At 40.7% G+C, this 27,054-nt stretch overlaps 2 protein-coding genes across 7 annotated transcripts in view; one reads left to right on the plus strand and one right to left on the minus strand.

Moving 5' to 3' along the window:
- Positions 1-15,792, plus strand: TDRD6 (tudor domain containing 6). The gene is made up of 5 exons (XM_062187509.1): positions 1-6,052; positions 8,395-8,519; positions 9,749-9,847; positions 13,259-13,325; positions 15,483-15,792. The coding sequence occupies exons 1-5, from the start codon at positions 1-3 to the stop codon at positions 15,524-15,526; spliced, it is 6,387 nt and encodes a 2,128-aa protein (XP_062043493.1). The 3' UTR covers positions 15,527-15,792.
- A 2,219-nt stretch (positions 15,793-18,011) lies between these two features.
- PLA2G7 (phospholipase A2 group VII) overlaps positions 18,012-27,054 on the minus strand; it is a 44,554-nt gene continuing 35,511 nt past the window's right edge. For all 6 annotated transcript variants that reach the window (XM_062186232.1, XM_062186231.1, XM_062186229.1 and 3 more), the window contains 4 exons: positions 25,797-25,888; positions 24,364-24,534; positions 20,903-21,051; positions 18,012-20,182 (listed from right to left, as the gene is read on the minus strand). In XM_062186232.1, coding sequence (XP_062042216.1) covers positions 20,103-20,182; positions 20,903-21,051; positions 24,364-24,534; positions 25,797-25,888 — 492 coding nt within the window. In that variant the 3' untranslated portion in view covers positions 18,012-20,102. The remainder of the gene's footprint in view (positions 20,183-20,902; positions 21,052-24,363; positions 24,535-25,796; positions 25,889-27,054) is intronic.

Here is a 27,054-nt window from a genome sequence, read left to right on the forward strand (position 1 = left end):
ATGTGCTCGACGCCCGGGCTGCCCACGCCGGGGGCCTCCCTGGCTCTGCGGGTGTCCTTCGTGGACGTGCATCCCGAGATGATCCCCGTGCAGCTCTGGGGACTGGTGGGCCAGCGGCGGGAGGAGTACGTGCGGCTGAGCAGGGAGATCCAGGAGGCGGTGGCCACGCGTGGCCCGTGGGCGCTGAGCGGCACCGCGGCCTCTCCCGGAGAGCTGTGCCTGGTGCAGGTAGGGCTCCTGTGGCACCGCTGCCGCGTGGTCAGTCGGCAGCTGCAGGAGAGCCGCGTCTTCCTGCTCGACGAGGGCCGCACCATCACGGTGGGCGTGGGCTCGCTGGCGCCGGGACGCAGCGAGTTCTTCCATTTGCCCTCGGAGGTGCTGGGCTGCGTGCTGGCCGGCTTGGTGCCGATGGGCAGCGGTGGCGCGGGCGGGGGCGAGCCACAGCACTGGCCGTCCAGCGCCGTGGACTTCCTTAGCAACCTGCAGGGCCAGGAGGTGCACGGACGGGTCCTGGACGTGCTGCTGCTCCATCGCCTGGTTCTGCTGGAGGTGCCCAGTGTTTTCCAGCAGATGCAGGAGCTCGGCCTGGCCCGGCAGGTGCCCAACAGCCTCTTCCGCTCGCTGCTCAAGCGCTACCTCGCGGCGGCCACTGCTGGCCTGGGCTCCTGGGCCTCGGTTCTCCCGCGAGCCCTGCCCAAGCAGGAGCAGCCTGGCCTGGATTACTTCTATCCGCGGCTGCAGCTGGGTGTGACGGAGCCCGTGGTGGTTACCCAAGTGTGCCATCCCCACCGCATTCACTGCCAGCTCCGGAGCCTCTCGCAGGAGATTCACCGGCTCTCAGAGAGCATGGCCCAGGTATACCGAGTGTCAACGGGGACAGGGGATGAGAGCTCAACCAGTGCCACCTGGGAGGAGAGGGAGGAGAGCCCAGACAAGCCGGGCTCTCCATGTGCGTCCTGTGGATTAGATGGTCATTGGTACAGGGCACTCTTGCTTGAGACTTTTCGGCCCCAGCGCTGTGCCCAGGTGCTCCACGTCGACTATGGAAGGAAGGAGTTAGTGAGTTGTAGTAGCCTTCGGTACCTGCTCCCCGAATACTTCCGAATGCCTGTGGTGACCTACCCTTGTGCGTTGTATGGACTCTGGGACGGTGGCAGGGGCTGGTCTCGGTCACAGGTTGGTGACCTGAAGGCGTTGATCCTGGGCCAGGCCGTAAATGCGAAGATTGAATTTTACTGTTCCTTCGAGCACGTGTATTACGTCACCTTGTACAGAGAGGATGGGATGGATCTTAACAGTGTGTTTGGAGTCCAGGCGTGTTGCTTGGCTGACCGATTCCTTCAGAGCCAGGGCAGAGAGGAGGAAGCGGAGGAGGAGGAGGAGCCGGAAGCGGCTGTGCAGTCTCAGTCTCCCGCCGAAGATGTGGATGAAGAGGTTTCCCTCCCCGCCTTACCGTTCATCAGGTTGAAGATGAATGCCTTTTACGACGCCCAGGTAGAGTTTGTGAAAAGCCCCTCGGAGTTTTGGATCCGGCTGAGGAAACACAGTGGCACTTTCTCCAAGCTGATGAAGAGGATGTGCAGTTTCTACTCCTCGGCCAGTAAGCTGGACGGCGTGGTTTTGAAACCTGAACCTGACGACCTTTGCTGTGTCAAGTGGAAGGAAAATGGCTACTTCCGCGCCATCGTCACCCGATTGGATGACAAGAGCGTGGACGTCTTCTTGGTGGACCGAGGCAATTCAGAAAATGTGGACTGGTACGACGTGAGGATGTTGCTTCCTCAGTTCCGGCGCCTACCGATACTGGCTCTGAAGTGCACCCTGGCTGACATTTGGCCTCTGGGGAAAACCTGGAGCCAGGATGCGATTTCCTTTTTTAAGAAGACTGTCCTCCACAAAGAATTAGTCATCCACATCCTGGACAGGAGGGATCGCCAGTACGTCATTGAGATTCTTGACGAATCAAGAACAGGGGAAGAGAACATCAGTAAGGTCATTGCCCAAGCCGGCTATGCCAAGTATCAGGAATTTGAAACAAAGGAAAAGATCCCACTAAATACCCGCTCCCCAGGGCATGTTTCAAACCATTTTGCTGCAGATAACACCAAAGCCTTTTCTGCCAAGAAGGGAGAAGGAGACCAGAAGACCAAAAGAGATAATAAAGCCACGTGTGTGGCAGAAGCTTTGCCCGATGCAAGTGTTACAACCGACCTAGTGCAGGAAAAAGAGGAAAGGACACCTGCTTATTCTTCTCTTACGGAAAATCTCTTAGGACTTAAGACAGTCTTGTCTAGTACAGGAGAGCTCCAAGTCGGAAGCACAGTAGAAGTCAAAGTATCTTATATTGAAAACCCTGGCCATTTTTGGTGCCACCTCACCAGGAACATACAAGCATTTAAGACTCTAATGTGTGATATTCAAGAATATTGCAAAAACACAGCTGTTCCTTACCAGGGACCCTCCTCCACTTGTTTGGCAAAGCGACCAGCAGATGGAAGATGGTCCCGAGCTTTGATTAGCGGGACACAATCTTCAGAGAATGTCAAAGTAGTGTTTGTAGATTATGGAGACCAAGAAATGGTATCTGTGAATGACATTTATTCAATTAATGAAGAATTTCTCAAGGTTAAGGCCCAGGCTTTTAGGTGCAGTCTTTATAATTTAATCCACCCAACTGGTGAAAACCCCTTTGTTTGGGATGAAAAGGCAATACAAGCTTTTAGTGAATTTGTAAATAATGCGTGGCAGGACAATCTGGAGTTAAAATGCACAATATTTGCTTTGGCCTCCATACATAACGAAGAACTGTTTAGCATCGTGGATTTGGTAACACCCTTTCAGAGTGCATGCCAGTTTTTGGTAGAAAAGAGACTTGCAAGGCAAGAAAAATGTCCGAAGCCCCTGGAGTTGTCTGTTCAGCTGCATTCCTACTACTATTCTACACATGATATGAAAATTGGAAGTGAAGAATCAGTGTATATCACACATGTTGATGACCCTTGGACATTTTATTGCCAGCTGGCCAGAAATGCACGTATTTTGGAACAGTTGTCACATAGTGTTACCCAGTTGAGTAAGATTTTGCTGAGTTTAAAAGTGTCTCCCTTGATCCCTGATACTCTGTGCCTTGCTAAGTATACTGATGGAAACTGGTATAGAGGGATAGTAATTGAAAAAGAACCAAATAAAGTCTTCTTTGTTGACTTTGGGAACATTTATGTAGTAGCAAGTGATGACTTGCTTCCAATACCTAGTGATGCCTATGATGTCTTACTTTTGCCCATGCAAGCTCTTAAATGCTCATTATCTGATATTTCTGATCACATTCCAGAAGAAGTGACAACATGGTTTCAGAAGACTGTTTTAGATAAGTCACTTAAGGCCTTAGTTGTAGCAAAAAGTTCAGATGGAAGACTGATTATAGAACTATATGATGATGGTATTCAAATTAACGCTAGTGTTAATGAAAAGGTAGGACTCCTTGGTTGCAAAGACAGAACAAAGATAAAAAAAGCTGAAGCACTCCTCTGTACTGCTGAAGCTCCTGGAGAAAGAAATAAAATTATGAAGTTTTCCCCTACAGAAATTTTAAGTAACTCAGTTCAGAACAAATCACAGAGTAGAGAGATTTTGGGAGAACCATACAGACCTAAGATCAGCGCAGCATGTAAGGAACTCAAACTTTTACAAAATTCAACAAAGACAAACTTAGTCACCCAAATTCAGGACCCTGTGGGAAGTAAGAATAATCAGATATTCCCAGTAGCAAGAGAAAAGAAAGAAGAAATTTTTGCGGAGCTGCCTTTGAAAGCCACAAAAGTAGAAGCTGCTCTTTCAGAGAGAAAAATAGGAGAATCACGCAACAAGGATTTGCCTCTAAAATTTTCTCAGTTCCCACAGAAAACTATAATGCCTGGCTTTAAAACAACTGTATATATTTCACATATCAATGACATTTCAGACTTTTATGTTCAGTTAACAGAAGATGAAGCTGAAATCAATCACCTTTCAGAGAGATTAAATGATGTTAAAACAAGGCCTGAATATTATGCTGGTCCCCCCTTGCTAAGCGGAGATATGATATGTGCCATTTTTCCAGACGACAACTTATGGTATCGTGCCGTGGTCAAGGAACGGCAACCTAATGATCATCTGTTTGTACAATTCTTAGATTATGGCAACGTTTCTGTGGTCCCTACTAACAAAATAGGCAGACTTGACCTCACTAATGCAATATTACCAGGCCTTTGCATCCATTGCTCCCTGGGAGGCCTTTGGGTCCCCCAAATTATAAACTGTAAGGAGATGATGCATTACTTTTCCCAGCGGACTGATGAGGCTCAAATCAGATGTGAATTTGTTAAATTTCAAGACAGATGGGAAGTTATTCTTGCTGATGAGCATGGCATTATAGCAGAAGACCTGATTAGCAAATATGCTTTCAGTGAAAAATCTCAACTAGGACTTTCTACCCAAATAATTAAAGGTGCCTGTTCAAAGTCCGGCAATTCTGACATTGACACTTCAGTCTTTCTTAACTGGTATAATCCAAAAATGAAGGTGGTGAGAGCATATGCCACTGTAATAGATGGGCCTGAGTACTTCTGGTGTCAGTTTGCTGATACCGAGAGACTGCAGTATTTAGAAGTAGAAGTACAAACTACTGAGAAACAGATAACAGATCAGAGAAATTGTATACCACGTCCTCACATTGGCGACCCTTGCATAGTGAAATACAGAGAAGATGGGCATTATTATAGGGCCCTTATCACTAATGTTTGTGAAGATGATCTTGTATCTGTTAGGCTGGTGGACTTTGGAAATGTTGATGACTGTGTGGACCTGAAAGCGGTCTGGAGCATTCCTTCTGAACTTCTTTTAGTTCCCATGCAAGCTTTTCCCTGCTGCCTCTCAGGATTTAACATTTCAGAAGGTGTATGCCCTCAAGAAGGAAATGACTATTTTTATGAAATAGTAACAGAAGATGTATTGGAAATAACAATATTAGAAGTCAAAAGGGATGTTTGTGATATCCCTTTAGCCATTGTTGACTTGCAGAGCAAAGGCGAAAGTATTAATGAGAAAATGAAGAAGTATTCTAGGATTGGTGTGACTAAGAGTGATCTGCCCTGTGAAAACAGTGGCCCAGAGATAAAAGGAGCTCATGAGTGTCCCAGTCCTGATGTTGGACCTAAGAAATTGAGTGCTAAAGCTGTACAAGACAAAGCATGCTTTGTGCGACCACAGACAGAGGAGCTCTCTGAAAGCATCGAAAATGATTTAAACATTATTGAAACCAAACCAAGTAAACTCTATAACGCTGAAACTGAAAATATCTTCGAAGCTTTTGAAAAGACATGCAAAGATAAAATTGGCACCAAGGTACTGGAAGGTAAAGTAGAGCTCTACTTGGCTGACAAAGCAAAGTTTGAGGATGAATATATTCTTCCAGGATTTAGCACGTTATTACCACATGCTAGCGAAACAAAGGATATATTAGAGCTGAACTCACTTGAGGTACCACTTTCTCCCGATGAAGAATCAAAGGAATTCTTAGAACTAGAATCCATCGAGTTGCAGCATTCTCTAGTCGGAGAAGAAGAAAAAGAGGAGCTAGGACTGGTGCCTCCAGTCCCGCCTCTCTTGGATGGCTGTGGCCCAGAAAGTCCCCTAGAACCATTTGCAGTGGAGCTTCCCCTCACCTGTGAAGCTGAGAGGCAGGAGGAACTGGAACTGCCTATAGCCCAGCTGTCTCTAGATGACAAAATAAATCCTTTGTCTTTAAGCATCAGTCAGAAAGCCCAAGAATCCAGGAGTGTGGAGGACAGGAGAAACCCAAGTTGTGTAGAATCTTTTGATGACCAGCAGGGGATGCCATTACATCTACCTGAAAAGAATTGTGACCCCCAAATGCAGATTGAAATAAGTACATATAAAGAAGAATTTGCTGACTATGAAAACAGAGATGCCACCTCCTCACTGATACCTTTGTTCCCTAAAGAAGACCCCCCTATGGAGAGGAAGCACAGTACTCTACCAGACTGTGTTTCAGGTATGTGAATAGATTTTTTCACTTTCAAATTTAAAGTAGTGTCTCTCAAAAGGTCTTCTTTGTTTTAAAGAGAATACTTACATAAATTTTCTTAAGTTATTTTTTTGCAAGACCTACTAAAACCCGGGAAGTGAGTCAGATTTGAATTTTTATGAAGGGCATTTTAAACATGGAGGAAATTAATTGTGAAGTCAATATAAAATAATATGCAATGGATGAAATGCTGAAATATTTGCTTTGTGTTTAACAACAGACAGCTTAAAAACTGTTACCCTCCAAGAGGTCATCACATTTATTTACACCTTAATAAGTCATTTTTATAATCAAGTGGGTATATCTTTTGGTAAGTTTTAAAAAGCATGGTGTTCCCTTACTATACACTGCTATAGGCATAAATTACAATGGGGTAATTTTGGCAGAGTCTTTTTCAGACTTAACTGTATCATGCATCACTTTTGCCATTCATTTAGAAACTCTTAAATAACAAAAACAGAGAGCCTCTATTAACCAAAAAAATCTTAACAGTCTTGCGAAAAGCTTAAAAAGTATTAAATTTTAATAAGTAATCTTTACTATTTGATACTTAAAGTTGGCATTGAGTAGATAACTTTTAAACTTTCTAATGAGTTAAACTTTTAAAAATATTTATTTATTTGAAAGGCAGGGTGAAAGAGAGAGGGGGAGAGGGAGAGAGACAGATGTTCCATCCTGCTGATTGACTGTCAAATGGCCACAACAGCCAAGTCTGGGCCAGGCCAAAACCGGAAACCATCCTGGCCTCCCACATGGGTAGCATGGGCCACAGTTCTTGGGCTGTCACCTGCTGTCTTTTCCAGGCACATTATCAGGGAGCTGGCTCAGAAGCTGAGCAGCCAGGACTTGAACTAGCACACCCATATAGGATGCTGGCATTGCAAGCGGCAGCTTAACTCTCCATGGCACAATGCTGGCCCAGTTATACTTTCTCAATGTCAATTTTTTATTTTATTAAATTTGAACCAATGTACAAAATAGAGAAAATAATAGAATGAGAATGAAAAGTACCATACTGTTACTACCAAGAAATGACCATGGTGTTAACACCATAGTGCACTTTCTTTTTGTATTTTATTTATCTTTTACCCTCTTTTTTGTATGTCTGTAAGGTTTAAAAACAAAACACTAGGGGCCAGCACTGTGGCATAGCAGGTAAAGCTGCCGCCTGTGGTGCCGGCATCCCATGTGGGCACTGGTTTGTGTCTCGGCTGCTCTACTTTCAATCCAACTCCCTGCTGATAGTGCTCCTGGGAAAGCAGCAAAGAATGGCCCAAGTCCTTGGGCCCTTGCACCCACTAAGGAAACCCAGAAGAAACTCCTGAATCCTGGTTCCGGACTGGCCCAACTCCAGCCATTGGTGGCCATCTGGGGAGTGAATCAGCAGATGGAAAATCTCTTTCTGTCTCTCCCTCCCTTTCTCTGACTTTCAAATAAGTAAATAAATCTCTTAAAAAATGTAATACTATCATGTAGTGTTAAACCCACTATCATGTAGTGTTTAATCTCTTAAAAATGTCTTCAAGATATTTTAATATATAGTATACCATATGTGGGTACATTATGATTTACCTAAATATTATCTTTGCATTAGATGTGTAATCTCCACAGTCACATTTTAATAATATCAATTCCTAACTTTGTAATAGCAATGTCTGCTCAGGTGCAACATGTTGCCTTGATTTTAGAATGTCAGTCATAACTATTTGCAGTATCACTTGTGATAAAAATACTGGCTTTTAGCAGTAATTTTCAGTGGTAGAAATGCACATCCTTTTTTTTTAAAAAAGTCTTTATAACTTTATTTATTTAAAAGATTTATTTATTTACTTGAAAGTCAGAGTTACACAGAGGGAGAAGAAGAGGCAGAGAGAGAGAAAGAGGTCTTCTATCTGCTGGTTCATTCCCCAATTGGCCACAATAGCTGGAGCTGGGCCAATCTGAAGCCAGGAGCCAGGAGCGTCTTCCCACGCAGGTGTTGGGGCCCAAGGACTTGGGCCATCTTCCACTGCTTTCCCAGACCATAGCAGATAGCTGGATCAGAAGTGGAGCAGTTGGATCTTGAACCGGCGCCCATATGGGATACCAGCACTGAAGGTGGCACCTTTACCTGCTATGCCACAGCGCTGGCCCCACACATCCTTTTTTAAGAAAAGTGGTAAAAGAGACTTAAAACATATTATGCCAGTGTCCTAGTTGCATAATATGATTATTCAGTAACAATAAATGATGATTAGGAAAATGCTTATGTGTCTCACTTTAAAGAATTAAGAGGTATGCATTGAATCTTACTTTATTCGATCTGACAGCTCAACCACAGAACATTTTCAGTCTGAAAGGGTTTACTGTTGGTTCCAAATGTGTTGTATGGTCAACTCCAAGAAACACCTGGTCCAAATGTGAGATTTTGGAAATAGCTGAAGAAGGCACAAGAGTAAGTAAAGTTTAAGTACTTTATCTCCAAATGTACTTGCATAGTGCTAAGGAGATTTGACCAGACATTATCAGACTAGGAAATGCAGCTGAAGAAATGTTCACCTGCTTGTTCCCTTGGCAAACTGACATAGTGCAAAAATCTTTTGAAGCATCCATATGTGTGTATATATGAGACCTAGTGCGAAGTCATCCTAGGTGCTTTTACCTCCCTTACCCTCCAAACCCTATAGTCACCAGTCCTACATTTTCCATTTACTTCCTCCTATTTGGAACTTTTTTTATGCCTAATACTACTACCTTAGTTAAGTACTTGATTTCACAGCTACATTGCTGCAATAACTTTGGTTAGGTTTTCTAGTCTTCCTTCATCTCATTGTCCATACTGCTAGCATAAAGATTATCAAATGCCAACCTGGCTGTATCATACTGTGTAAAGTCTTACAGGTGCTTCCAGTTGGCTGTTTCTCCTGTAATCTGAAAGTTACCAGTATCTGAATCACCTGGTGTGTTTCTTAAACTGTAGATACTTGGGCCTTGATGTGGCCTACTGGTTCAGAATTTCTAGGGGCAGAGTTCTGGAATGCGTTGAGATTGGAGAACCTAGGATATAAATGCTCATTAACGTGACAAAGGAGATCCTCCAGGAATGAGTATCCCTGTACCTCTCTAGTCTTGGGTCTTACCTCATTATATTTCTTTATTTATAACAGTTGGACATTAAACTGCATAGCTTCTCTTATATATGCCATTCTGCTTGCCAGTTCGATGTATTTGATAATGCAGTTATAGTTTACCTGTATTCTATTACAATCCTAAACTGTTTAATTCCCATTTATCCTTAAAGATTTACTATAGCTATCACTTTTCCAGGATGCATTCCCTGACATTATTTTCTAAGTTAACTCTTCCCTTAATATTACCCCCCTGAAAAAAGGCTTTATAGCTATATTTTATTTCCACACTACTACAGAAGAGTTTCATACATTGTGTGGATTTGTAATTATCTGCTTACAGGTGTTCTTTCCATAGATTTTTATCTCCAGGCATAGGTACTCAATATATGTTTGCTGAACTGAAATAGCATCGAGTTTCAAACATAAGATTGAAGTTTAAGCAAGTCATTTTTATTATCTTTTGAAGTTTTTCATTTTCAGAGGTATTATATACATAAAGAAGTAACAGATTTCAGAACTTGCCAATTTTTATTAATTTTTTTTTCTCTCGTAGGTTTTAAACCTTTCCAGTGGTAAGGAGGAGATAGTGAACCCTGAGAATGTCTGGAATGGCATACCTAAATTAGATAAATTAGATAATAGTCCATCTGAGGTATGGAATCCTTTAAACATTAATCAACAAGAGTATTGTTCTACATTTTGAAAGGTGGTTTAACAAAGTATTTCCAAATCCCTTGTGTTGAGAAAAATGGAGAAAAATTAACATTCTAAGTTAAAAACTAAAAGCAGTAATAACAAAATCAATGATTCTAGACTTTATGCCAAGTATCCATTTTCACATACATTTTACTCCTTGATTTTCACTTTGAGGTTTAAAGAATGAAAATTGTTGGTGTTCGTGACTTATAAAATTCATGTTTGATGCAAAAAATCTGAGAGATTTGGTGAAATTAAAAATGAGAAAGTAATAACCACCTGTAGTATGTCCATCTGAAGACAATCAAGTTGATAAGCCTGGTTTTCTTTCGTAGTTTTTATATGGAATAGAAGTATGAGGATTTTAAAATAAAGTTCCTGGAAAACATGAAAAAACTGCATGAGTTTCACATTTTTTGCACCAAAATAAACTTGTTTTTATTTATTTTTGTAATGCCTGCGTTTAAAAAATTTGAGAGAGAGAGAAATCGACAGAAGAAGGGAGAGCCCTATTTGGTTGTTCACTTCCTAAATGCATTCAGTGGCCCCAGGCTAGGCCAAGAACTCAATATAGGTCTCCCACATGGGTAGCAGGAACCCAATCACTTGAGTCATCACCACTGCTTTCCAGGGTCTGCATTAGCAAGCAGCTGGAGTCAGGAGCCAGGTAGTGAACCCACGTACTCTGATATGAGATGTGGCCATTTTAACCACTAAGCCAAATGCTTGCCCCAAACTTATCTTTTAATTCCATTTTTCCATGAATTTTCAAAGTACCCTTCTATTTCACCTACATATTTGAGCACAATTTATGTAATTCTACATACAGTTTTATATTCTGCATTCTTTATTTAAGACTATATTGTGGGAAAGTTCCCAAGACATTATGATGTGTCCGTGCACTTGAGTTTAATCTGTTTGCAATTTGTTGAAGTTCTTACTTCACAGTCTTTGTTTGAGAGTTCCATTATCTGGTCATCTGAGGTTCTGCATCAGTTGGTTGTCTTTTCCCTCAAGAAGTAGTAACTTTTACTGGTACTTTGTGTGTTGAGTAGTTCAGATTAATCCTGACCATTTTGGATATTGTGTTTAAGATTTTGGGCCCTTTTAGAATTTCTGGGGAATGTTGACGTTTTAGCAGATAATTGGCACTGTTAGATTCAGGCTACGGGGTCTGTCTCTCTTTCTGTAGCTGATGGTTCCCATGCCAGCTTCATTATTAGAATTTTTCAGTTTTAGCAGCCAAATGCATTTGCGCTGTTGTTCAGATCTGCCCAGCACATAAGCCACTCAAAAGTTAGTCTAGGACTTGGTTGGTGCTGTGCGTAACTGGTTGTGTTGTACATCGTGTAGCTCAGGGGTGATGCTGGCACTTAGATCAGTTTATATAATTTTAGAGGGGTTAACATTTCCCAACTCCTTCCCTGTCTGAGATATCCTCCACACTTTCTGGATTCAGGGTCTCCTTTATTCCATCCCTCAGGATCAATCCATTTGTTGGGTTCCAGGCAGAAAATATGTTTCTGTGCTGTTAGGCAGTTCTTCACTCCAGTGAAACAGGTGAAAAGAAGAAAGAAAGAAATAATCCCCACTACATCTAGATAACATAAGGTCTCTTTCTTTCTTTTCTTCATTCCATTGGCCAGAAAGACAGGTATTCCTTCACAGTTTCAGCAGCCTGCTTGCCATTACTGTCCCCAGGCAATGTTTGGAGCTAACCCTTGTGTGGGCCTGGAAGAAGAATGAGAAGGAAAAAAAAAGCAATAAAGGGATTTTCCACCCATTCCCTAACTCTCCAGGATCCTTTTTATTGCCTTTTAAAGTTTTTCATTTTCAAAGGTATTATATACATAAAGCAGTAACAGATTTCAGAATTTGCCAATTTTTATTTTTTTTCCCTTATAGGTTTTAAACCTTTCCAGTGGTTATAGAAGTAAGGAATTTCTCACAGAGTTTTGTCTGCCCACCTGAGTTGGGCAATTTTAATTTGGGCCCACCTTTAGATTAAAACCAAGACACAAAGAAGTACAAAAAGAAAACAGAAAAATGCTATAAAACTCACCTCTGTTGTGAATCATTATTCAAGCTTTCATTTAGTTCTCAATCCACCTATTCCTATTTCCTTTTGAGATTCCTCAGTAGTTAACTTTTTGCATTCTGCCCAGAAATTTTGGTTCTAATTAGTGGAAGAGGGAGGCTATAGTCAGCTCACTGCATTTTGGCTACAACTAGAAAGCATAAACAATATTTGATGACTGCATAGGATTGCATGATGTTAAAGAGCTATACTATATTAAATCAATCCTCATAACATTGACTACTTAGGCCATTTGAAAATCTTCACTATTACAAATAATTAGACATTTCTCTTTACCTGCTTGCATAAATTCCATTTTTGTCAAAAATAACAGCTTGCTACACTTGTTGCTTTGCATCCATATTTACAAAAACTTCCAAATTTCTGATTGTTTCCATTAACTTTGAAGAATCCACCACCAAATAACATACATCCTTACATATATACAAAATTCTATTTGGATATAGTTTACCTGCCAAATAGAAAAGAACTATTTAGGACTATTTAAAGTATACATAAAATTATATTTGTGTGTATATGTGTGTGTGTGTGTGTATGCAATTACTTCTAGCTCTAAGCTAATTAGAAAACATAGAAACTACTTATGAGTAGTCTTGGAAATTTTTGATTTGGTTATTAATGGGATTTAAATGGACCTTTCCTCAAATTTGAGCAAATTCTTAAGGACGTGTGTCTACAAATGAACTAATTCCCCTTAAAAACTGAATATTGTTAGGTATGAAGTCACGTATAACTTTTTATGTTACCTCAAGTTGCTATGGTCTGAGGATCTGATTACATAAATTAAAAGAATTTTTCCTTTATTTGAGCTATTACATTCTATCATAAGAATATATCTCATTCATTAGTTTCTGTTACCTCATATAAGAACATGCTATTAACTATTGAAAGGAATATAGGGTAAATATATTCCCTCATCAATGAGTCTTTAATGAAGCACCTGTGACTCCCCTTGGGTAAAGTGAATAGCAGCCCCTTGAGCAATGATGTCCCTGCCTCCTTTACCATCCACCAGAGCTGTCCAGGGTCTGGGAACTTAACATTGGAAAAAGGGCTTTTACTGCCTGGGTGGAGTGCTCCACCCAGAAATGAATATTTGAAGAAAAAAGTGTACTTGAGGTGGTTCTTCACTATAAAATCAGATTGTAAACTTTCATAGGAATTCTGTTTGTGGACTCACTTCTGGTTTGTCTGTGTCCTGTTTCTGACATAAACTACTTTGTGCTTATAGTAAAGAATCAGTAGTAATCCAAAGGTTCCTTTTCTTAGGCTGCATTCCACACAGTGGGGAAGGACCCTTACTTCACATCATCAGAGGATGCTGCTGCAGTTATGGGTAACTTGTTTCTATTTTCTATTTTTAAATTTCTTTTTAAAAAGTTTTAGACCTTATTCTTCTAAAAAATTTTTTTTCAATTTGAGAAGCAGAGAGACAGAGATCTTCCATCCACTGGTTCACTCTCCAAATGCCTACAATAGTCAGGGGTGGGCCAGGCTGAAGCCAAGGGCCCAGAACTCAATCCAGGTTTTCCACGTGGGTGGCAGGGATCCAAGTACTTGAGCCATTGACTTCTGCCTTCAAGGGCATGCATTAGCAGGAAGCTGGATCAGAAGGAGGGGAGCTTGAACTCAAACCAGTATGGGATGCGGGGACATCCCAGGCAGCATCCTAACCACTGCACCAAATCCCCATCCAGCTTGTGTTTTTATTTTTTATTTTTTTAATTTTTAAATTTTTATTACTTTTTAAGGATTTTATTTATTTATTTATTTGAGTGGTAGAGTTACAGACAGAGAGAGGGAGAGGTAGAGAGAAAGGTCTTCCATCCACTGGTTTGCTCCCCATATAGCTGCAACTACTGGAGCTGAGCTGATCTGAAGCCAGGAGCCAGGAGCTTCTTCTGGGTCTCCCATGTGGGTGCAGAGCCCCAGCACTTGGGCCATCTTCTACTGCTTTCCCAGACCATAGCAGGGAGCTGCCCGGACCAGAACCGGCACCCACACGGGATGCCAGCACCACAGGCAGAGGCTTAGCCCACTATGCCACAGCACTGGTCTCCCAACTTGTTGTTTTTAAAATAATATACTTTTATTACCCAGAATTGTTGTCATTGATAGAATTATACTGAATCCTTCAAACAAAAATGATTTATCCATTTTCTTGGATGTTATAATGGGAAAAGCACTTTAGATAAAAATGCTTAAGTGTGTTTGTAAGGACATATAACCAAGAAGATTACTTCCTAAAATATCACAGGCAATTTATTTGTTGGTTGAATTAATCTTGAAAGTTCAGCCTGATAAATTCATATATTAAAGATTTTGAAGCAATTCCTTATACCTTCAAATCATAATTGTTAAGTAATCTTTGGAATTTCTGGAGTTTCAATTTGTTCACATATGATTCCATAGGATTCTTGCTTGTTCCACATTTTTGTTCAAAAGTAGTACATTGGGTTTGTTTTTTTTTTTTTTTCCAAAATTTTTTGAAAGGCACAATTACGAAGAAAAGGAAAGATATGTATATAGAGAGATCTTCCATCTGCTGGTTCACTTTCCAAATGGCGGCAACAGCTGTGGCTGGGCCAGGCTGAAGCCAGGAGCCTGGTGCTTCATCCAGGTCTCCCATGTGGGTGCAGGGGCCCAAGGTGCATTAACAGATGCATTAGCAGGGCTGGATTGGAAGTGGAGCAGCCAGGACTCAAACCGGTGCCCAAATGGGATGCCAGCACTGCAGGTGGAGGCTTAACCTGCTGTACCACGATGCCAGCCCTGCACATTGGTTCTTAGAATTAGGCACATTGAGAATGAAGTGCAGCTCCTGACAGCTTTAGTATTTTGTGAAATGTACACACTAATCAATGACAACACAGAACTGTTGATTATCCCCTTAGTAATATTGTCACGGCAGAATATAAAATATCCCAATTTAGTAATTTCTCAAAGAAACTTTATTTAACACTAAGACAATGAGAGAACCAAATACTAACAAGGAAAAACAGCCATTATTTCTACAGGAGTAATTAATTCCCTGTAGTAATTAGAATACTCACCTGCCCTCCCTCTGTCCTTTTAGAGGACATAAAATGAAAGCGCCACGGCCACACCGCCTCAATGGGCTAATCCTCCGCCTGCAGTGCTGGCACACCGGGATCTAGTCCTGGTTGCTCCTCTTCCAGGCCAGCTCTCTGCTGTGGCCCGGGAGTGCAGTGGAAGATGGCCCAAGTGCTTGGGCCCTGCACCCGCATGGGAGACCAGGAGAAGCACCTGGCTCCTGGCTTCGGATCAGCACAGTGCTCTGGCCACATCGTGCCGGCCGCAGCGGCCATTGGTGGGTGAACCAATGGTAAAGGAAGACCTTTCTCTCTATCTCTCTCTCTCTCTCACTGTCCACTCTGCCTGTCAAAAAAAAAGAAATGGAAACACCACTAAAAGTAATTTTCTTGTTTTTGTTTTCTTTCTCGGCTTTAAGCTTTTCTCTTCTCTTTTTCAGAAAAGGAGTCTGGAGGTGATGTGGGTTTAACTCTGGAGCCATAGACAAGGACATTCAGCCAGAAGCTGCTCTTCCACCACTAGCTTCTTACCCAGAGCAACAGAGTATCTGGGAGAATTCAAAGTGTGTAGCCAGAGGACATCGTCACTCTTGAAAATCGTTATATGCATCAAAGACAGAAATGGGCTCAGGTCAACCATGTAGCATATTTGTAAAGGTGCTGCGGTATACATGGATTCAGGATATTTCTTCTGCCTTTAATCATTTTTGTAATCAGTTGGAAACACTTATTTTGCTAAATAATCTTACTAACATATTACTCGCATTTCAAAAAAATCTGTTTTATGCTTAGGATATAGTGTTCAAATTAAAATAGAATATAGGTCCGTTGCAAGTACATTCTATGACACTACTTAGGATGGCTTTGGTGGCAGTAGCTCCTTCAGAATTTTTGTTTTGATTTTGAAGCATTGCCTTGTCCATCTAGTTGAAACACTTAATGAATGCTCTGTTTAACTTGGAGGTACTCTAACATGATACAAATTTCAATAAAGTATATCCTTCAAGGGATGATAGTCTCATTTCATTAAAAAGGAAACAATACTCTAGAATATCTCTGATTCCATCTCTTCTTATCTATTACTGGAGATGGGGGGGGCATGGTAATATAAAATGTTGGCCTTTATGTGTAAGTCACTCAGCTGATACCTTAAATACATTTTCTAATTTCAGTCATCAGCTCTGAGGTACATATTAATATTATCCATATTTTAGGTAAGAAAATCGAAGCTTTTTTGAGAAGTTAAATAATTTTTCTAAGGTCTTATAGCTAGTGAATAGCAAAGGCTTGGGCAATCCAACTTTAGATCCATCTAACTTCAAAGTTTATGCTCTTAAACATAGTTTGTAGGAACTGTAAATCCTAGCCTTTGGAAACAGATCTTAGCTGTATCTGCTTCTTAGATGTGTGACTTAGGCAGGTTATATGGTATTTTTGAGCCTTGATCTTCCTCATCTGTATAATGGTGATAACAAAACCTTTATTGCTATTTTTTTTTTTTTTTTGGACAGAGTAGATAGTGAGAGTGAGAGACAAAGAGAAAGGTCTTCTTTTTTGCTGTTGGTTCACCCTCCAATGGCCACTGCGGCCGGCGTGCTGCAGTCAGCACATCGTGCTGATCCAAAGCCAGGAGTCAGGTGCCTCTCCTGGTCTCCCATGCGGGTACAGGACCCAAGGACCTGGGCCATCCTCCACTGCACTCCCAGGCCATAGCAGAGAGCTGGCCTGGAAGATGTGCAACCGGGACAGAATCCGGTGCCCTGACCGGGACTAGAACCCAGTGTGGCGGCGCCACAGGCGGGGGATTAGCCTATTGAGCCGTGGCACCAGCCTATTGCTATATTTTTTTAAGATCAGAAATAGTTTATTCAAAGTGTTGTAAAAAAAGTAGGTACTTGGTAAATGTTTCCTTCTTGAAAGATACTCATTGTACACTTTGCTGTTTTTTTTTTCCCCCACCTTAATTCATTGGATATTTTCAGCAATTCTTTTTTTCTTTTTGCATTCATATATGCCACAAAGGGTTGTAAAAAAAATTACCTTGGAATGGGGCATCAGTACAATCATTTCAGTGTTTCTGAAACTAATTAGAAGGAGGTTTGCCAAATGAGACTAAGGGAAAGATCTGTGTGTATGAAACATTATCAGATCCTGAAGCTTAATGGGCAGTGAGAATAAACAATCTTAAAAATTGGTATAATTTCAATAAAGTAGAAAAGGAGAGGGGACTGCCATGAAGGTAAATGAGTTAGATAACTATATTGCATGGTCCTGGGATGATGAATACTGGAGATGGGTTTGGCACACTAACGTAGGAGCTATAATTGTCAATCACTAGGAGAAAAGGTCAGTCAGGGTGCTTTAGGGAAAACCTAGGTGCTTTAATGGAAAACCTTCAGTGTCAAGCTAAGGAGTTTAACTTCCTAATTAAAAATTGTAACCTGAATGGCTACACGAAAGGAGAAGTTCACTTTCTCAGAGTAAGTGTTTTTGTACCTAAAGCCACTGAGGTATGCCTGAGATGCCAAATGGGTAAACACAGGCGTAGAAATCGGAATAGGGAAGTTATCAAGGCTGGTTTACTAGGTACTGAGTGTCCTTGTTCTCACGGGCTAAAGTAAATTGTGGAGAATTCATAGAAACAGGACATACTTAGACTAACACATGTACTTTACTAATGAATAGCGTACATTTTTATATCCTTTGGTAAACCCAAAGTCATCTTCCATGATCCCCAGATGTATACAAGATTTTTTTGCTTCAGATATTTTTAGGGCAAACATGACACCATACTTCCACCTACTCATTTAAGAAAAATATTTTCATAGTCTTTATTTTTTATTTTATTTTATCTTTTAAACTTTATTTAATAAATATAAATTTTGAAAGTACAAATTTTGGACTATAGCTGTTTTTCACCCCATAACCACCCTCCCACCCACAAACCATCCCATCTACTACTCCCTCTCCCATCCCATTCTTCATTAAAATTCATTTAATTTTTAAAATTTATTTATTATGCTATGAATTCATAGGGCATATGTGCCAGCAGCCCAGGCTCCTTTCCATGGGTTCTCACTAAGCGAGCTTATTGGGCAGAGCAGATTGGTGCTTCAGCTGAACCAGGGGACCCCCTTTTGGTTTTCCTCATTTTCTGATCCTATTATTTTCCTTCACATGTTTCAGGAAGCTATCACGGCTCTGAGAGGGCTTAATGTGCTCCACGCACACATTACTTCTCTTGTCACACGTTACTTCTCTTGTTTGTTCATAACATTCCGGGGCATTCCTTTTGAGACGTTACCCATTCTCTGGAAGTCTACATTTCACCTTTCTTGTAGAGTCCCACAAATGTGGCCAAAGGAACAACTTCATGTTTTTCTAAAAGGTCTGGAGCACATGTATTGGGTGCTTCTCCTCTTTCCCTTGTTTTAATCATGTTGGTAAGTTACTGGAAGATGATGGCCTCTGCTAAATACATAAATTTTATAAAGGGTTTATTTGATAAAGCAGAGTTGGAAGGAGGGAGAGAGAGCGAGAAGAATAGAGAAAGAGAGATCTTCCATCCACTGGTTCACTCCCCAAATGAACACAATGGCAGGGAATGGGCCAGGCTGAAGCCAGGAGTCTGGAACTCCATCCTTGTTTTCCACAGGGCCTTTTGCCACTGCTTTCCCAGGCGAATTAGCAGGGAGATGGATGGGAAGTGGAGAAGCCTAGACTTGAAACAGTGCCCATAGGAGATGCTGGTATCACAGGCAGCGGCTTAACCCACTGTGCCACAACACTGGCCCTTAAATAAATATATTAATTTTAACCAATCTTTTTACTTCAGTTTAATTGTGGTATATTACTTATAGAATTAAAAATGCTGATTAAGGGGCTGGCGGCATGGCTCACTTAGTTAATCCTCCTTCTGTGGCACCGGCATCCCATATGGGCGCCAGGTTCTAGTCCTGGTTGTTCCTCTTCCAGTCCACCTCTCTGCTATGGCCTGGGAGGGCAGTGGAGGATGGCCCAAGTGCTTGGGTCCCTGCACCCGCATGGGAGACCAGGAAGAAGCACCTGGCTCCTGGCTTCGGATTGGTGCAATGCCGGCCGTAGCGGCCTTTTGGGGACTGAACCAATGGAAGGAAGACCTTTCTCTCTGTCTCTCTCTCTCACTCTATAACTCTATAACTCTACCTGTCAAATAATAATAATAAAAAAAAGCTGATTAAATAAAATTAATTGGAAAGTGAAGTTAAAAGTTATTCTGAATGTACCCTTTGTTATCCTACTCTGCCTTTGGGAGAATAACTGATTTGAAGTGTTCTAGCTGGAACCCGTGGTCTGTGTTACACAGATCTAACACCAAATGCACCTTTATGTAGTAAGTAGAATGCATCAGAGACAAAGCAAACAAATTACCAACTTTGTACACCCCACTGTCTCTGCCTTGGCTCCAGTATTCGTAATGCTTGCTCACTCGCCATTTAGTGTGCGTGTTAAAATTGTATAACATCATCACTTCTGCACTAAAATAACTTTATTATCAGCATGTGCTAATCTTTCTAACCATGACAAAAGGTCAAAGAGAAACATTGCCAAACCCTACTTAGACCCCCATGTTGCTAAAACTTAATTCTACAGCTTACAGTTGAGAAAAAAAAGGCAAGAAACCTGTTTTTTAACTATTATAGAGAGTCCTATATCATTGCAACAGGTTTTCAGTGACGTTACACCCATTTTAATATATTTGTCCATTAAAGTATTGTAAAAACATCAGAGAAGTTTTCAATTTTGACATTCAAAGTCATTTTAGTAAAATTAAAATACAAGCTTGTATGAATTTTATAAATGGCATCCTTTACATTGAAAGAGAAAAAAAAATGTTAGTATAAGCCTCAATTACTATTATAGTCTCCATTTTAAAATTCAAGTTATTTGGGAAAACTCATTAAAACCACACACCCTGTTTTAGATAGTTTTAAACCAAGACTTTCTAAAAAGCCCTGGTAACCTAAATTCCATTTGTCTATCCCTGTAGCATTCTGCGGAGTGACATGTTGCTTGGTTTGTCAAATGTTGGTCTCTGGGATAAGATTCTCATCATCGCCTTCAATCAGACAGTTCCACTGATCAAAATCTTTGTTAAGTTCTGTAAAACATAAATGTTAATAAATATATTGAACTTTTATAAAAGAGCGCAAAATAGTTTCCTGCCTCTAGGTGGCACCACAGAATTACAAACTACACAGATGCATTGTGATTGCGGAGGCAAGGTGTTCAGTGTCAGCTGCCCACAGCTGCTTTAGTAGCTGCATGCAAATCAAAGATAGGAATGAAGCACCTCACTGTCAGTTCACCCCAGGATTCACAGAAACACTATTAGTTTTGAAAGTAGACTTTCTTAAAAAAAATAGATTCATTATCTATTTGAAAGGCAGAGGAACAGAGAAGAGAGAGACACCCACAACAGGTCTGGGCCAGGCCAAAGCCAGAAGCCAAGAACTCCATCCTGGCCTCCCACCTGGAAGGCAGAGACCAAAGTACTTGGATCACCTTCCACTGCCTTCATAGACAGATCAGCAGGAAGTTGGATCAGAAAAAGAGAGGGTCAGAAACAGAAGGGCCAGGACTCAAAGGGGCACTTTGCTATGGGATGCTAGTGTCACAAGTGGTAGCTTAACTCACAGGGCCACAATGATGGCCCTTGCTTTCTTTGATATATCATGCAAAGCAACAAAATTTGCTTTCTCATATTTTTGATTTCAAATTGATTTGCAGTTCTGTTCAAGTATAAACTGGCTGGAAACAAAACAGGACTAATGGTATGCTGAATCATTTGGCTTATGCCATAAAAAATTTAGTTTCTTACCTAAATGCTTTTGTAAGAATGCTAATGAAGCTTTGTTGCTGAGATCAATTGCTACATTTGAATCTATATCTCCTTTTAATGTTAACAGGTGTCCAAGTATTTTTCCAGTTGCAAAGGTAAAGTCAGCAAAATTCTGATGGACTGATCCCCTGAAAGATAAATGAGACATTTACAATCACATTGTTTGATAAAATTACTTTTGTAGCCAGGGAGCAGAAAGGATAAGGCCTGCTTGGTCTATTTATTGAAAACTAAAGAAATATAGTTAAAATATATTTGGGAGTCACAGCCTGTTCATTTAGGAATACGAGAATATATTCATCTTTCCCATAGAAAAACTATCAAAAGAATCCTATTGTACTTGCTATCTTCAATTTTAGAGGATGACAGAGAACATTTCCAAAGAGTGTGTCATTGAATAAATGAATGATTTCATGGTGTAAACATCATAGTTATGAACACAAACCTAGATGGTATAGCTTCTACTACACACCTATGCTATGTGGTATAGTCTATTGCTCCAAGGCTACAAACCTGTACTAGCTGTGCTACTCCACTGAATGCTACAGGCAATTATAACACATGCTAAGTGTGCATATCTTTTTAAACATATCTAAATATAGAAGAGTTTAACAGGGGTGGGGAACCTTTTTTCTGCCAAGTGCCATTTGGATATTTATAACATAATCCATGGACCATATAAAATTATCAACTAAAAAATGAGCATACTAGAGAGGTATTGAATTTTGAGTCCTGCCTGTGGTTGCCTTGACAGGGCTGGTCCAGAGGATTTCACAGACCTTATATGGCCCACAGGCCAGATGTTCCCCACACCTGTAAAGATAAGAAATGGTACACTGTACAGGGCACTTACCATGAATGGAACTTACAAGACTGGAAGTTGCTCCAGGTGTCTGTGGTGAGCAAGTGTGAAGGCCGGGGACAGTACAGTATACTACTGTAGAATTTATAAACACTATGCACTGAGACCAGACTAAGTTCATAAAAATATCTTTCTTCAGTAATAAACTCAGCTTGCTATAACTCTTATTTTTAATTAAAAAATTAAACTAACTTTAGCTACCATAACTTTTATTTTTAATTAAAATTATTTGGGCTTTTACAATAACAGCTTAAAATAAAAATATTGTGTGGCTATAAAAATATATACTTATATTCTATAAGTTTTTCTTGCAGTAAGATTTTATTTTTTTTTACTTTTTTATACTCTTTTGTGAAAAATTAAGATGCAAACACACATAGTGGCCTAGGCCTACAAAAGGTCAAGATCATTGACATCACTGTCTTCCCCCTCCACATCTTGTATCACTGGAAGTTCTTCAGGGGCAGAGACACTCATTGAGCTGTCATCTCCTGTGATAACAGCATCTTCTCCATACTTCCTGAAGGACTTGCCTGAGGATGCTTCACACTTACCTTTTTTCTAAAAAATTATTTTATTATTTGAAAGACAGAGATCTCCTTTCCACTAGTTCACTCCCCAAATGCCCTCAATTGCCAGGGCTGGGCCAGGCCAAAGCCAGGAGCCTGGAACTCAATCTGGGTCTCCCCCATGGGTAGCAAAGACTCAACTAATTGAGCCATCACTTGCTGCTTCCCAGGATATTCATGATCAGGAATCTGGAATCTGGAGCAGAGCCAGGACTGAAACTCAGGCACTCTGCTATGGGATGTGCATCCCACGCAGCATCTTAACTGCTGTCTCAAACACCTAGTTCTGTACATTCTAAAATAACAATAAAAAGTATAGTATAGTATAGTATAGTATAGTACATTAAAGTGAATTTAGGCACAATATCAGTATCACTCACAGTGCTCTCTACATCCATCAATAGCCAACACCAAACAGAACAGTGAAAAAGAGGGGCAGTCGGGCCGGCGCCACGGCTCACTAGGCTAATCCTCCGCCTTGCGGCGCCGGCACACCAGGTTCTAGTCCCGGTCGGGGCGCCGGATTCTGTCCCGGTTGCCCCTCTTCCAGGCCAGCTCTCTGCTGTGGCCAGGGAGTGCAGTGGAGGATGGCCCAAGTCCTTGGGCCCTGCACCCCATGGGAGACCAGGAGAAGCACCTGGCTCCTGCCATCGGATCAGCGCGGTGCTCTGGCCGCAGCGCGCCTACCGCGGCAGCCATTGGAGGGTGAACCAACGGCAAAAGGAAGACCTTTCTCTCTGTCTCTCTCTCACTGTCCACTCTGCCTGTCCAAAAAAAAAAAAAAAAAAAAAGAGGGGCAGTCAACACTGCAATGGATGCAGAGAGAAAAGCTGAGACTATTGAGACTACTGATGTGGTACAGAACAGGCCTTTAACTTTAGTCCATTGGTAGGGGCTTAGGAAGCTAGAACACAGGAGTCGCAGTAACCAGAAGGAATCACAAGAAATATTAAACGCAGGTGATTCTTTTAAGCTTTAGCAAGGAAAGATGGTTGAGGGAAGCTTAGGTGTTCGCACTATTTCTATTTTAGAATTAGACTTGCATAAATTAATCAGCCACTTTGAAGGCCTTTCCTGAAATAACTACACCCTTCTTCACCATCTATCCAAACACTACATAGGGCTGGCACTGTGGCATAGCAGGTAAAGCTGCCACCTGCAGTGTTGGCATACCATATGGGCGCTGGTTCGAGTCCCGGCTGCTCCAATTCTGATCCAGCTCTCTGCTATGGCCTGGGAAAGCAGTAGAAGATGTCAGATCCTTGGGCCCCTGAATCCACGTGGGAGACCATGAAAAAGCTCCTGGCTCCTGGCTTCTGGCTTTGATATATCTGCCTAGCTCTGACTGTTGCAGCCATTTTGGGAGTGAACCAGCAGATGGAAGATCTCTCTCTCTCTCTCTCTCTCTTGCTCTCGCTCTCTCTCTCTCTGCCTCTCTGTAACTCTGTCTTTCAAATAAATGAATAAATATTAAAAAACAAAAACAAACCCCACAGTGGCATTGCCTATACTGCTGGTGTTTCCTTCCTGTCTGCTCTCCCAATAAATGGGACAAATGATCTTTATCATTGCTTTGTTGTATCTCATTGGGCATTCAAAACCTTATCAGTTCTTTTCCATGCCCAGGATATTAGCACATTACCAACACTCCAGGGCACCCCATTATAGCTTTGGAATTTATAACTCCATAATCTTTCCCAATACCTAAGTGCATTGCAGACTTTTCCTTTAAAGAGTTCCTTTCTACCACATTCCCAAAAATGTGTAGACATTATTCTGATGTTTAGATAAAAGTAACATAGTGCCTAATATGAATTTCAATTACCAGCATTTTCATTATATATAAACACTGCTAAAAATGTTTTCATTATAAAAAGAATAAATCTCAGAAACTAAGATTCTTTAATATTCTCCTTCATGGAAGCCTGTAATGCTACCAAATGATATTGGCTGTTTACCCAAGTTTCAAGTTTCTGCTTTAGATGGTGAAATACATCATCAATACTTACCTGATTGTAATCATTTTTCTTTCCTTATCAGGTAAGAAGCATTTTTTAATTTTTATGATATTAGCAGGATACTGGAACCGTTCAGAGTTGATAAAAAAGAGTGGCTGAGGAATTCTGGAATATACTTCATCATCCAGTGGAAGCATCCATGCATCCAGGGCAATCCCACATCTGCAAGTATTTGTTCACATTCACAAAAACAGGCTGGTTACATGCTGGCCAAAATATCGGGATTCTAATAATGCCAGGATTAATGGACACATCCCAGAATCAGTTTATTCTATGTTATCCCACTGGCTTCCAGAGATGCTGTATTTTAGTGTGGGAAGGGAGTAGGATTAGCTTTACAAGATTAGCAGACCCAGAATTATAGAATCATTTTCTTCAGGAGGAAACTGCAACCTTTGGAAAGATGTGTCCTTCAAATGCTGTATCCTTCATCTTTTGTGGTATATTGCTTTCAAAGCAAATTTTTAAATCAGTAATAATTTCTATGAAATTGTGTCTGAAAAAGTACAATGGATATAGCATTTTCCCTGACTTTCCAAAGCTCTGGGTACTCCATTGTATATTTTTTATACCTTCACTAGAGTTAACAGTTGAGCTCATCACTTTACATTTAGGGATGCTTCCCCTGAAAAATTGTCCATGGTTTGAAGGAAAACATATGAAGCATGTCCTTTGGAAATGTAACTTTTAAAAAAAAAGTTTAACATATGTTTCCTGACTCTTTGGACTTTTCATTTGATGTGTTACATGAACGAAACATGAAAATCCCCTTACATGGAAACAGATTTTAAACGACTCAAGATGAAATTACACAAATGATCCTGTCCATTTTCTATATGGTTGGTTCTATATGATTGCAATCAGTCTGAGATGAAGACACTCAAAAAAGAACATGCTTCTGCAAGTTAGAAAATGGATCTGGTCCTGATTCCTACCCACATCACTGTGTAATTTTAGACCCAGCCCTGTCTTAAAGATGAGGATTGGGAGTTTTTAACGTCCTGGCTTTTAGGGCGGTCTGGAAAGACTATCAGATGGCAATATTATTATTTCAATCAATGTCACAAAAAGTTCATATTAAGGACACATTTGTAATAATTTTATACAATGCTAAGCCCTTGAACAGTTAAAAATGATGAGAGAAGATATACGGGGGTGGGGAAAGTTTTTAATAGCTAAGTGGTAAGTTTTAATAGCCCAGTGGTGAGAGATTTTAAAAAACTAAAGAGGTAGATGTTTTCTGCCTGGAAATCATATACCTAGAGGACTAGATGGAGGCAAAGAAATAGACTTATAAACACCAAAATATTCCTTCTTCTTCACTAAGAATTTGATCAAAAATTATATCCCATGTGTGTTCTCACTCCCCCACTTTCAATATGTAATATACTGTTCTCTGGCTTTATTCTGTCTTCCTCTCTTACCTGAATCTCTGATCTTCACTAAGAGTCTGAATCACTGTTGCTCCACCAAAAGAATGTCCAATTACTGCTATCTTATTCCTATCGATAGAGTCCTATGTAAAAAAAGCACAGTATAAATCTGTTACTACTTTACATGGTGTTAGAAGAATAAACTACACAATTATTGTTCACTTCAAGGGCATAGTTCAATGCCTTGTTTTCTTACAAAATAGAACTGTACATCCATGTATAAATGTATACATACACACATAATATCCACACATACATATATATCTAAGGTACTTTAAAAAGCCTACAGAAAAACTGGATTAAAAATAAGTTTATTTTGGTGCAAAAGATTCAAAATCAATGCATAGATTTCTGAAAGTATGTATCTGCCCTCATACATATATAGAACTTATTAATGTGTATATAAAATATTGTAAAAGTTCAGAATGAAACATAATGGTCTTCCTAGTCGCCTACACCTGAAACTTCAACACCAACACTGATTTCTGCCTCTCTCTGCTCCATGTTTTTTGGTTTGTTTATTCTGTGTGTTTTGAACACCTGCTCAATGCCAGACACTGTGGTCTCGTTTTCAATGAGCTCACAGTCTATCAGGGAAGAAAGGGATACAGAGAGATGCTACAGTGTAATACTGGGGTGCCAAGGAGCACATGTAAAAGGGAGCTAACCCAGGCCAGGGGTGGGTACTGGGATCCAAGAAAGCTGTTTAGAAGAGGTGATGCTTGACTTGAGTCTTGAAGATTAAGCAGGAGATGGTCACAGGGAAGGGTGTCAGGTCTCAGGAACAGGTACACAGGCATGGATTCAGGAATGAGTGGCTGATTGAGGGACAACAAAACTTTCATTGTATCTTGAGAACAGATCATCATCTTATCCTCAACTTGAAGTACTTCTGGTTCCCTCTACTCCCTGTACTCCAGACACACTTTTTGAGTCTTCACTCAAGTCATCTAATCTGTCTGATATTTCTCCACCATCATCTCAAAATGTAGCCCACAACACACAACTGTTGGCCAACATTTGAAGATCAAACTCAAAGACCTGTAGAAGCCATCAAGGAAATTCTATTTCTACAAGTGGTATTGAGGTGAATCACATGAAATTGCCATTTTTGTAGGTCAAAACTGACAAATTGTTGGCAATTTCATATACAGTTCAGCATAATGCATCCTTCATTGCTCTACTATTTTACCTGTATTAGTCTTTTTTGTGTGCCATTTTTCCTACAATAGTAGAAAAATTAGACAAT

This window comes from Lepus europaeus, chromosome 3 (assembly GCF_033115175.1).
Source record: "Lepus europaeus isolate LE1 chromosome 3, mLepTim1.pri, whole genome shotgun sequence".
NCBI classification, from domain to species: Eukaryota; Metazoa; Chordata; class Mammalia; order Lagomorpha; family Leporidae; genus Lepus; species Lepus europaeus.